We start from the raw sequence: 13,770 nt of genomic DNA, 5'->3' as shown, positions 1-13,770 counted from the left end.
CATGTACGTGTGGGTGTGTTTTGTGTGTATAATTAATTGCGTGTAATAATACTCTATGGCCACTGAACATGATCAGGCAACCAACCCAAGTGGTGAATGCGTAACAAGTGGGGGACTTGGCATCAAATGTTCCATTGCTTCTCTCCACAACATTAACATGGATGCTATCATGTCTCAAAATTCAGTTAGCTATAGTTAGAATCAAACCTTCCATTCGTATATATAAACCGCCTATAGGAACCATACCACCCTACAAAACCAGCTCCTGTACGTGAAGAACTTTTTCATCTTTTAACCAATGCATATTAGGCCTACGTTTCACAAGCATTTACCTTCTGTTCTAACATTTATAGTACAGCATGCAATCAAATCCCCATAAATATGGCCATACATATTTCTTGGACCGGAGTTCTGAGTCTAATGGAGGTTAGCTTATTCAGGTTTACATCATCATTCTTAATTTAGATCGAAGAAGTGTTATTGAAAATTGTCGATAAAAATAATTTCTATCATTTAACTAAATATCAAAATTCGATTTTATGTTTGGATATAAAGTTGCAATTAAAAGTACACTTTATTTTTATAATGGGTTGTTCAATAAGAAATAGTTATATCTTCTAGTTATACCAAGAAAAAAAAATAGGAGTATTGATAGATGAAAACTAAATATATTAATTCAAGTAAATTTGGTTTTAAAATGTGTAACAAATAAATATGTATTTTTTACAAACTTTTGGTGAATTGGCATTATAATCTACTTTGGATAAACATAATACTAGTATAGAGTATTTATTATTGATCAATAATTTTTGTGAAAATTTTATCTAATCATTTTTAGTGAGACTTTTTTTCAATCATGCTTTTTTTTAATTTATAAAACTTGAACCTAAGATATTATGTAATGATTAAATTTCAAATATTAATTGTGTTTTTTAATGATTTATTTTATGTGCTTAAAGGTGTTAGCTAGGTTACTCAGTTGTTGTTATATTTTTTTAGGGTTTCTAGTTGGGCTTTTTGCCCCTTGTATTTACACTCACTCAAAAGATAAAAGGTTTTCAATATAATAATAAATAATTCTTGTATAACCAATTTGATGAATTCTCTTTCTTAACAAAATCTTTACTTTTTTAACCCCTTCAACCTATATACTTAGGGTATAAAATGAAAGAAATTTTTTTTAACACGTTTATTGTTGAGTGAATTTTATACGGTTCAATAAACATTAATTTAATTTATTGTATTTAATAAGACACGCATGAAGTTTATTTAATAATAATAAAGATGTGTTAATATGCAATAATTAAAAAAGACATGTATCTTCACCATATATCTAGTAGTTTAACTAATAACATCACACAACTTTGCAGTTAAATCAATTATCACTACAAGAAAATTCGGTATTTCAGACGGCAAAAATCCGTGGGAAATGCCCAAAATCCGTGGGTAATGAGGCATTTCCGACGGATTACCGACGGACACTAATCCGTCGGTAAATTGGTCGTCTGAAATTTTCCCACGGATTTTAATCCGTGGGTAACTTTCCCACGGATTTTCCCACGGATTTATCCGTGGGAAATTACCCAAAAATTATAATTTTTTTTAATTTTAATAAATTTATTAATGTAACAACCCTTATATTTGGGTTCTCAAGGGTTCTATTTCACGATATTTCATTGTTTAGTGTGTTTTATCCTTACTTGTGCAATTTCTGGGAAACTTCCCAGAAGGTCACCCATCCCTGTACTACTCCAGGTCAAGCACGCTTAACTGTGAAGTTCTTATGAGTAAGCTACCGAAATGTATATGTGTGTTGTCAGTATAACTTGTACAAATTAATTCATTTAAGTCATTCTCAAATATACAATCTCATATTTGTACTATAATAATAATATATAATAATTTTATATTACAAATAATAATAATTAATAATAATAATATATTTAATTATTATTTATTTATATGTACTTACTTTTATAATTAACGTCTACTTATTTTTATTTAAAATTATAATTTAAATTATTTTATTTTATAATTTATAATGATAATATAATTTAAAAAATCATAAATATTTATTTAATACATACTTATAAATTAAATTTTAATATTTTAAAAAAATTATTAATTAATTTAATATATTTAGTTACCTTAAATCAAACATATAAAATTCAAAAAATGTATTTATCCTTGTTGTTTTTTTTTTCTAATTATCAACTATTAATAAAATACTAACTTAAAATCTTATCTAATTATATATAATATTCTCATATCAAATTTAAAATCAGATATTAGTTATACAAAAATATTAAGATCATATAGTAAAACCAGATATTAATTATACAAAAATATTAAGATCATATAGTAAATTTTCAATAAGATTTTAGTTAAATAATTTAAAATAATTAATGTTTCAATTATATTGTTAATTCACAAATAATTTATTCCAAAACTAATTAATTTTTTATATTAATTATTAGTAAAATTTAGTAACTTTTAATTTAACAATTAATTAGATCGATAAATTTCAACACACGCCATGAGTTACTGAGCGGAATAACTTTACCAAAGAGTTATTTTATAAGTTATCTTAAATCAAACATATAAAATTCAAAAAATGTATTTATCCTTGTTTTATTTTTTAATTATCAACTATTAATAAAATACTAACTTAAAATCTTATCTAATAATATCTTAATATTTTCATATCAAATTTAAAACCAGTTCTTACATTTTCGACAAATATAAATTTGTCTGAAATATTTCATCAATAATATAGTTTTTCCTACAAAAAATTTTCTCATCGAAAATATAAATTTTTCAACAGATTTAATTTTGTTTTATAAGAAATCATCTTTGATTAATATAAAATTTTGTATATATGATTTAAGACTAAAATATTTTTAATTTAACGGTTGAATTTACAAAATTAACATTTAATATAAAGTTATACGTCATCTTGTAACTGATTTTGTCTAAAAAATAATAGATAATCATACCCTTAACTGATTTTTATTTTATATATTCTAATTTTATTTGTAATAATATGATTATATATTTAAATAATTTAATTTTAGTAATTTTTTAAGTATATTTTTGTCTTTTCACTTAAAATATTTGAATTTCCATATTTTAATTTGAATTATTTTTTAAGTATATTTTTGTCTTTTTGTCTTAAATTTTTGAATTTCTATATTGTAATTTAAATAATTTTTTATTTCTATTATTTATTAATTCTTTTCTTTTTTAATGTTTTATAACATTATTAAAATTTTATAATTTTAATCTCTCTAATTTTATCTTACTTTTTATTTTATAAATATAATTTAGATTATTCATTTTATAATTAAATTAATTTTTTTAAATTTTTTATGAGTTTACATTCTAAGAATGTATTGAAACTCCTCAATTTTGAATTTTAAAAAAAATAATTTTTCACAGAATTTCCCACGGACTAATCCGTGGGTAATTTCCCACGGATTAGTCCGTGGGAAATTACCCACGGATAAATCCGTGGGAAATCCGTGGGAAATTCTGTGAAAAATTATTTTTTTTTAAATTCAAAACTTTATTAAATAATTATCCTATTTAAAGATATTAAATCAATCATAATTATGTAAATCAAAACAAATTCATTCATACAAAATAAAATATCATACATAACAAATAAAGTTTAGGAGTTCAAATTTAAAAATAACATATAGTACGATCAGTAGTAGAATTATAACATAATATCTAATAATCATAATATCTATATTGTTGCTATCTAATAATCAAATATTGAGGAATTTCAATACATTCTTTAGAATGTAAACTCATAAAAAATTTAAAAAATTTAATTTAATTATAAAATGAATAATCTAAATTATATTTATAAAATAAAAAGTAAGATAAAATTAGAGAGATTAAAATTATAAAATTTTATTAATATAAAATATTTAAAATGAAAAGAATTAATAAATAATAGAAATATAAATTATTAAAAATTAAAATATAGAAATTCAAAAATTTAAGACAAAAAGACAAAAATATACTTAAAAAATAATTCAAATTAAAATATAGAAATTCAAATATTTTAAGTGAAAGACAAAAATATACTTAAAAAATTATTAAAATTAAACTATTTAAATATATAATCATATTATTACAAATAAAATTAGACAAAATCAGTTACAAGATGACGTATATTACCCTTTATCTATTACTATAGATAATCAAACAATTATATATTTAACTATTTTTCTTCTATTCATTTTCTCTGTCTTTATCTCTACTTTCTATATATAGATTCATTGAAGTTTTAAATACTCATATTTATACTCGTTACTTTATATTTTACTGATTTACTTAAATATAAAATTCAGAAATCAATAAAATGTAAATTTAAGAAATTACTACAACTTAAAGAGATTTTTAAATCAATCAGTTATTAGGAACAAAAATAATTATTTAGTGTAATTATTTTAACTTTAATGTTTTAAGTTTTAAATAAAGAAGATTTAATCTAGAAAAAATTTCATTAACCACTACTTGAAGTTTTTCTCAATAACGTCATACATATATCTCTTCTCAAATTTTTAAGTGAGTATTAATTTTCTTATTTATTTATTTAAGAGGCACATACAACTACTTATATAAGATAATACTGTTTATATACTATTAAGAGAAAATAATTTATTAATACAAATATCAATAATTAAATGAGATTTGATCTCTTATTTCATTATTTCAACTTTTTTGAAATTTATTTTAAATATCATGCACACTGTGATTTAAAAAAATATATTAAATTTAAGTAATAATTTTAAAAATGAATTGAAAAAAATCTTATTTTCAAAATTGAAGATCAATGAAAGTTTTCATCAAAATGACATAGTATTGGATGTAATTTAGAAATAAATGATAGATACATATATATGATTTGCAGAACATAATTTAACTTTTTCTCCCTTATTTAATTAATAACGTTATTTTTAAAGAGATGAGTGATTTTTAAAAATTAAAGAAAAGATGTGTGTTATTCTTAAATTTGAACATCATGTGTTGGTATTTTTCAAGATAAGTAACAAAAAACACATTTACGCTAATTAGTTTATAATTTATAATAACCTAAACATATAATTATATATAGGTAATATAAGTCATACCTCACACACTTTGATTTATATTTATCTTATTTATATTTTGAAAACACCCATATAATAATGAAAACATTATATAGTGCATTGTTGTGTGTATTGATGCGATTAGGATTGGTTGAATTTGAAAAATAATTGGCTTAAATTTTATTTAATAATTTCAGACGTGGGAAACTCTGCCAGAAATTTCAGATGGATTTTAATCCGTGGGAAACTTCATCAAAAATTTTAGACGGATTTAAATCCGTCGAAAATTCCGTCGGAAATTTCAGACGGATATAAATCCATGGGAAATTCCGTCGGAAATTTCCCACGGATATAAATCCGTCGGAAATTCCGTCGGAAATTCCTTCATGTAAAAATCCGTGGGAAATTCCGTCGGAAATTTGACTTTTTCTTGTAGTGTATCAACTTACATCTTGACAACAAAAACATCATCATACATTATCTCCACTCAATGCATAATGAGTTATCATCATACGACATTCATCATATTATTGAATCATCATTCTATAAATATTAATCAACTCTCAACATCGCATTTCATCAAACAACTCATGCTCGATGTCATTCTCTGCGTGCCCAACACTATTAAGATAAGGAGTTTTTTTTGTTTTACCCATGTTCGATACCAATCTACTTGCATCTAGTGTGGGTAAGCTGAGAGTCTCTTAGTTTTTCACACTTAACATTAGCAAAATTCACGTTCAATCTCATTTTAGGTAGAGTCTCTGCTTGACTCACACTCAACATCACTCCATTGATGTTTAGTGCCAATTCAAATAGGGACGATTCCCTTTCCTCACGCTCAACACCTTTCAACTCACGTTTCGTGTGACTAAGTAAAAGATAGTTCTCTCTCCCTAAGTCTAATACCACTAATCCTACGTCTGGCGTCATCGAAGTTAAGAACACTTGATTTGAGTCGCATTTGTGTCATGAAGACATGTCTGACGTGGTGAAGAAGTCTACACTTGGTAGAACCTTCATTTGGCTTAATCAACCTTAGTAAAATCCCAACATGCAAAACAATATGCAACATATAGAACTCATTTTCATCATCGTAAACAACATGCACTCATTAAACTTCAAGATCACCATACTCCACATTAAGACACCTTTCATAAACCCAACTCAGGTAACTCAACATTTCAACAAGAATCCACTCAAACAACCAGTGATGAATATAAGTAACCATTAAGCACCACAATTCATCAATAATCAAACACAAAACTTCCCTTACTTATAGTTGCTCAAAAGAGAAGAAAAGAGAAAAGGAAGAAGGAAGCGATATATGCACGGTTCTGTCTTGGTATTCTCAACTCAACAAGCTTTGAATCACTAATCTACCAACTTTGATCAATTGTAAGAAGAGTTTGGGAAGAATCAGAGGATTGAGGGAACAAAAGATTTCTCTAGCTCCAAAGACTTTCTCTCTAGTTTATCTGTAGTTTTTCTTAAAACATGAATTTATAATGTTCAAGTCTTAAGAAGAATCTTATATACCTTTGTTTTAACTCTAACGAAAACTAACTCATAAACAACTTAACTCTCAAGAGTCCCTTAACTCTCGAGCTTTAAAAATAAAAGAAATAACAAGCAAAATAACAATTAATCATATAAATCATACAATTAATAAAATAAGTAAAAATATACATTATTATTCGAATACCTAATTCGGCCTATCAATTTTTTGTGGATAAACAATTTAACTTGTAACCTCTTTTATCATTTCTACTCAATTGGTCGAACATAGTATATGAGTATATGAGTTTTAATGTTATAAAGTCCCTTGTAATTTGTGTTCGATTCTATTAGTTAAAAAATAATTGCCATGCTTTCTTAAAGATATTTAGATGTAACCTAGATTAATTGTATTGAACTTTTTATTATAATAATTTAAAGTAAAAATAAGTTAGAAAAAAAGTCTAATTTCAATTAATAGAGAAAACGTAGGCTATAATTTACTGATGCAATCAATCACTTTCTTCTTAGCCTAATTAAAGATTTTAGTTTAAAAATTTATGGACAGTTCATTTCTTATCAGTGAAAAAATAACTAATTCGGCAAATACTTTGTAGATTGGTTTCTCGTATAATTGAGCTAGAATGTTGATATTTTTTCTATTCATTCAAATTCTTAACAAGGATTTTCTATGGTGTAAAAAAAACAAGATTTTTCTAAATTAGCTGTACTAAAAATTGACGAAAAAGACACTTTTAACGTTGTTTTTTTAATACCTAACTAACCATTATGAGCTTGGGAAAAGTGTTTTTATCACTTAAATATTAGATTAGGAATTAGAATGAGGTATTTAGCAATTAGCACTCTAAAAGAGAGGACTTTAGATTTTGACTTCGCGCCGGTAACTGATAATATCGTCACTTATGGCTAACACAAGTTTTAAATTAAAAATAACAAAAGTCAATTTATCACACTATACTAGCTTTCTAGTGTGAGGCATATTCTCAGTTATGACTGAACTTCTTACTTCCTGTGATCGATGTAGAGCCTTTGATAAATTTATTTCCAAGGCCATACATTAAAATTATGTCATTGAAATTTTTTGCCAATTGCCATAGAAGGGGTAAGGTAACTAATTAGGTAAGCATATATTTCGTAATAGAAAGCAAATCACTTCAAAAAAATTTGAATTTTAGTCAGTTCTAAATTTCTGAAAGCTTCATCATGCATAAGACAATCACCAAGTAGGTGTCAATATAGGATGAAGACTTCTTCACACCTATTCTTTGAGTGCTCTTTTACATATCATGTTTGGCTGTTTTTCTTGGAATGGTGTGGTTTCACTTTTGTGTTGTCCAATAGTTTTATTGCTCATTTTGATCAATTTCTTGAGTTGCCTCTTTGTCCTTCTAAAATGAGGTATATATGACATGTGATCTGGTTGACTGTAATTTGGAGTATTTGACTAGCAAGAAATGTTCTTATTTTTCCTGACAAGGTGCTATCTACTTTAGATATGCTTGAAATGGTAAAACTGCGCACTTGAAAATAGTTAAAAGCGAGAGATAATTATTTTTCATACTCATTTTCTTCTTGGGCTGAGTCACCTTTCGTATGCCTTAATTTTTATTGTGATATTTGATGGTGATTATTGCTATCTGACTGTGTAATTCTAACTAAGTTGCAGCAATGCTTTTGAAAATGGTGATTGGTTTCACTTTGTAGTTGATAGTCTTTTTTTGGATTGCTAGTTTGGTTGTTCCACCTATTGGTGTAAGGTTTTTTATTATATGATGATTGCAAATTGGTTTTAGGAGGTATGTATTTATTATGTTATTTTCTTTAAATATCTCTTGATGTCAGAGATCCACTACTTACTTTGGTTATATTGTGTACATGGGTTGAAGTACCCCTTGTATTCCCTCTTATTTAATTCAATTTTGCTTAAAAAAAAAAAGACAATCACCAATACATCTCATTAATAGACATAAATTAAAATTAAAGAAATTTAATTAATACATTTTCATCATAAATTTTAATAAAAAATTATTTATTTTCTATCAATATATATTATATTAAAAAATTAAAGGGATACATAGTACTTAAGATATTTCATTATAAAGTTTTTTTTTTTCCCACAAAAAGTTAGAAAAAAGGTGACAAATAGAAGATACTGCAACTTTTGTAATTGACGGTAAAGGACACATTAACCTAAATAAATGAATTCATTTACTGGTACTATCATTTTAGCCAAGCAAAACTTAATGATGAAAGTTAAATACTACAGTACTTTGTATGTTTCCACCTTTTCTAAATTAATTCAATACATGGATGAGGATGCTGCTCTTCCATTCTCTATTCACCAACAGTTATTAACGCTGAAAAAAAAGGCAGAAGTGCCTTTTCTTGTAGGCAAAATAAACCCCAATAAAATAAATAAATAAATTGGAAAGGCCAAAAATATATATAAGTACAAGGAAGAAAGAACAAAAAAAAAAAACAAAGTTCAAGTATTTTTATGGTCTCAATAAGTACTAAATATTTTAAATTTATTTACACATAATGTATATTGTCATTATTATCTTTATAAAACTGTAAAATTATTACGAAATTATCTTTAAGTACATGCATAAATAAATAAAAAAATCCAGTGATAGTCTAAATTAATTTACATTTTTACCCAGTGACAAATTATTTAATATAAATTATTGGTTTTTATAATAAATACATAAATAAAAAGTTATATCAACTATGATACCTTAATTGATATTATAAAATTATTTTACGTTATTTATATATAATTATTAACATAAAAAAAAACTAAAAACTATTTATTGAAAAAACATTTTTGAGTTTAAAGGTGATATTTTTTTTGACACCTGACAATTTTTTTTTACAATTTAAAAAAGTAATACTATAAGAAGAAGAAGGATGATTAAAAAAAAAGAAGGAGGAGAATGAAAAAAAAGAAGTAAATTAAAAGGGTTTTAAAATATTAAGGCGAAAGGAAATAAAATGGAAGAAATGGTGAGAGAAAAGAAAATTGTCCCCTGGAGAGGAAAGTGAAGAAGGTGTTTGTGAATAATTTGAAAAGGGAAAAGCATTGAAAACAACATCAGCAAACAGAGTCTTCCCCACACCATCCTCTCCCCACAAGAGAATTAGCCCGTCCATGTTCCTCTACCACCGAACACACCCCGCCACCACCTCTCGCTAACGTGCGCCCCTTCCCATACCCTGCGCCCTTCTTTTTCCTTCCCCCTCCCTTCATAACCGTCTCTCTCTCCCCTCTCTCCCACTCAGATTCGCAGGATCGGAGCGGTTCCGGCGTCGTGGGCGTTAGGGTTAGGGTTTCCGAGAGATGTGGTATGCTCCTGGCATTCATGAATCTTTTCTCGCTGTGTTGGAAGCCCTTTGGCCGCGATGCTGATCGAATCGACTCTATCGGAGTCATCGGAAGCAGCTTCGGCGCCAAGGACGGCTTGCTCTGGTTCCGCGACGTCGGAAAATATGCCTCCGGCGATTTCTCCATGGCCGTCGTTCAGGCCAACCAGGTCCTCGAAGACCAGAGCCAGATCGAGTCTGGTCCTCTCGGCACCTTCATCGGCATTTACGACGGTCACGGAGGCCCCGACGCCTCCCGCTACGTTTGCGATCACTTGTTTCGCCATTTTCAAGGTTCTTCATTCCCAACCCCTCACTTTCTCTCTCTATACACACACACACACACACACATACATGCTTTCGCTGCTTTATTTATCTTCACCGCTTGTTGTGGATTTAATTTATTGCGGCCACGCTTTTAGCTTCGTAGTTTACTCACACTCGTGAATCACGAGTAGCAGCAGTAGTAACTGTTATCAGTGCCTTTCATCAATTCGCTTTTCGTGAACCTTTTTCTCGAACTACTGTTTGTTTATTTATTTATATTAATTGGTCTTTTGAGTCTCAGACTTTCAGTACAGTTGAACATGCCAGGGCAATTGGTAGATACTGCTCCTCACAGTTTGTACAATTTCGTTTTTGTTTTTTCCTCTTTTTTTTTTTTTTTTTTTTTTTTTTTTCTGGTTCCTTTCGTCTTGCGGAGGCAATCTTGTATAAGTCACTAAATATGACATCTCTTCGAGTGGGGATTTAAACATTGGTTTGTTTTCCATGTTGTGGTTTTTAATTATGAATCGATTTTAATAGGTGAATTGTGTGTAACTTTTTATTGGCTTTCCTCTAATGGGGAGGATTTGAGATTCCTTGGCACATTATGTTGTAATTAATAAAGTGTTTTGGACTGTGGACTTTTGTGTTGAAGGCTCGTTGTTTTTTGGTGGAGCATTCCATCTTCAATTTTGGTTTCTTCATGGGGTATGAGTGTTGGGGGATTGTTCCTCGTTGTCTTTTTCTGTTTGTTAAAGGGGCGCTTCTTGTGCTAGCTGTCTTAGATTTCTTGTCTGTGCAGCAATATTGGCTGAGTCAGGCGGGGTTGTGACGACTGAGACAATTGAAAGGGCGTTTCGCCAAACGGAAGAGGGGTACACTGCCCTTGTGTCAAGTTTGTGGAATGCTCGACCTCAAATTGCAAGTGCTGGGACCTGTTGTCTGGTTGGAGTGATATTTCAGCAGACACTCTTTGTGGCAAATGCGGGTGATTCTCGCGTTGTATTGGGTAAGAGAGTAGGCAACACTGGAGGTATGGCTGCAATTCAGCTGTCTACGGAGCACAATGCAAATCTTGAGGCTGTTAGACAGGAGCTCAGAGAATTACACCCTCATGATCCCCAAATTGTTGTCCTCAAACATGGAGTGTGGAGAGTAAAAGGCATTATTCAGGTAATTTATATACTTGTGACCTCTCAGAAACATTTATCTCCCGCATATGAAAAGCAGTGCTTGCAGGAACGTGGCCAAACATTTATTTGTCCATTATATTCTCTATTGTCTTCCATTCTTGGAAATGCTATGTGGAAGAGATGAATATATTATTTAATACTGAGGTGTTGGAATCTACTTAAACTCTGTTCTGAAAGGGGGCATTCTTCTATCTGTTAAAATTTAATGCGACTCATGGTCTATGATTTCTGAATCCATTTATATGTCAACAGAACAGACCCAAGACATGTAAAGCCAAAGTCATATATTTAAGTTGTTTCTTGTACATTTTCTATTGCGTCATATGTATGCATGCTGTAATATATGCTTTCCAATTTAGGGTCTGAGTAAACTTCTCCATAAACACTTATAGAAAGGAAAAATGAAATAAGTTTTTCCATAAGTAAAAATTAGCTTATGCATCAACTAATTTGTTGAAGTTCTCTCTTGTTAGTTTCTCCAAAATTTTAATTTTAACTTGTGCATAAACTAATTTTAATTCATGGAGAAGTGTATGTCAATTTTTCTTCGTATGTTTTTCTCCCATAGATGTTTCTAGAGAAGTTTATACAAAGTAGCCCTCAATTCTCCACACATCTTATACTAAAGTTGAAGTCATATATTTTGTTAATGAATGGTTCACAAGTTCTCCCATGGTTATGCTATAATTATTGTTTTACTTCCGCTCCAAATTTACGAGAACATCACATTAATACTTCCTTGATTGTATTTGGTGCAGGTTTCTAGATCCATAGGTGATGTATATTTGAAACATGCACAATTTAACCGGGAACCACTTAATGCAAAATTCAGACTTCCTGAACCTATGAACATGCCTATCTTGAGTGCTAGTCCCACTATAATTTCTCATGCTCTCCAACCAAATGATTCCTTCCTTATATTTGCATCAGATGGTTTATGGGAGCACCTGAGTAATGAAAAGGCTGTGGATATCGTAAACAGCAATCCTCATGCAGTAAGATTCTTTTTTCCTATGTTTGTATCGTTACCCGTTTTATTTTTCCTCGTATGGCCATAAAATGATTGGCTCTTTTTGTGTTTGAGGTGGGGGGGGGGGGGGAATTGGCTGAGGGCTGGTCCAGTTTTCTTGCATTAATATGGTGGAGGACCTAGAATATTTGTTAAGTGGTTTAAATGTTGGTCAGCACAGAAGGTTTGAAAATTCCATTACTGCTTGTGGTTGATTTGATAGTTTGTAAAGTGTATGATTTGTGAATGGAGTAAGTAGTGTCTGTGCTTCTGCTGAAGTCATAAACTTTACAAGTTATGTTTGTTCCTTTATCAAGAAGTTGCCAGATATCTATTTGTTTTTGTTCCTTTTGATCATCAGTGTAGCCTTTAATATGGTAATTTATTCATTAATACAATTCCTATGATGAGTTTGATTGCTACATTCTTACCTTTGAGGAAGTTATTCTTTTTGTAACCTGTTATGATTTTGAATATTTATGCTAATTTTGCCTCGTAAGGCGTAATACTTGGACTTTGTTTGAATGAACTTATCCATAAGAAGAACTACAGCGATGGTTTTGTTTTATTGAACTGGTTGTTCTTGCTACTGCAGGGTAGTGCGAAGAGACTTATCAAGGCTGCCCTCCACGAAGCAGCAAGAAAACGAGAAATGCGATATTCAGACCTGCGCAAGATTGACAAGAAGGTTCGACGGCATTTTCATGATGATATATCTGTTATTGTTATATTCTTGAATCACGACCTTATTTCCAGAGGCACACTGCTAGACCCTCCACTTTCACTTCGAAGCGCACTCGATCACTGACTTTTATGATTGATGATAGTAAGCAAGTTTTTGAAGATAAGCCATTCGCAGGACCTGCCTTGCTACAATATGCCATTCTGTGCCACATTCGGCTTCCGGTACAGACATCAGGCACGAGAATTTATTAAGTTATAACAAATTAGAAATTTATTCATGAAGAGGAAAAAATAAAAATATCAAATATCTTGTTCCCTTTTCTAACTTTATAGTTTTACCCGAAAGACTGGATTTTATTTATTTATTTATTTATTTTGCTGATCATAGCTAATCAAGCACCATGTTTATTCAATTCAAAATTATTTGACAACAAATTATATGCAAATTTCATATGTAATACAAATTACACAACATATTCTTCAAGTTATTCGACCCGAAATTAAAAGGCATCTTTTAGTTGAAATTAAATGCCATTTGGGTCAACGAAAATAATTAAATAAAATAAATTTTCAATTGTACATTGCGTGATTAGCAAGTGCTGCCAAGCCTGTTAATATAAGATATAAAATAAAG

The 13,770-nt window shown here is 29.2% G+C and overlaps 1 protein-coding gene across 1 annotated transcript; it reads left to right on the top strand.

Moving 5' to 3' along the window:
* Positions 1-9,586: 9,586 nt before the first annotated feature.
* On the top strand, positions 9,587-13,521 carry LOC109809216 (Protein phosphatase 2C family protein). The gene is made up of 4 exons (XM_020372464.3): positions 9,587-10,277; positions 11,053-11,423; positions 12,202-12,438; positions 13,048-13,521. Exons 1-4 carry the CDS (start codon positions 9,968-9,970, stop codon positions 13,258-13,260), a joined length of 1,131 nt encoding a protein of 376 aa, XP_020228053.1. The 5' UTR covers positions 9,587-9,967; the 3' UTR covers positions 13,261-13,521.
* Positions 13,522-13,770: the final 249 nt, after the last annotated feature.

This window comes from Cajanus cajan, chromosome 5 (assembly GCF_000230855.2).
Source record: "Cajanus cajan strain Asha chromosome 5, NIPB_CcT2T_4, whole genome shotgun sequence".
Classification (NCBI taxonomy): Eukaryota; Viridiplantae; Streptophyta; class Magnoliopsida; order Fabales; family Fabaceae; genus Cajanus; species Cajanus cajan.
The sequence above is the reverse complement of the archived record's forward strand: the minus strand, read 5'-3'. Positions and strand labels throughout refer to the sequence as shown.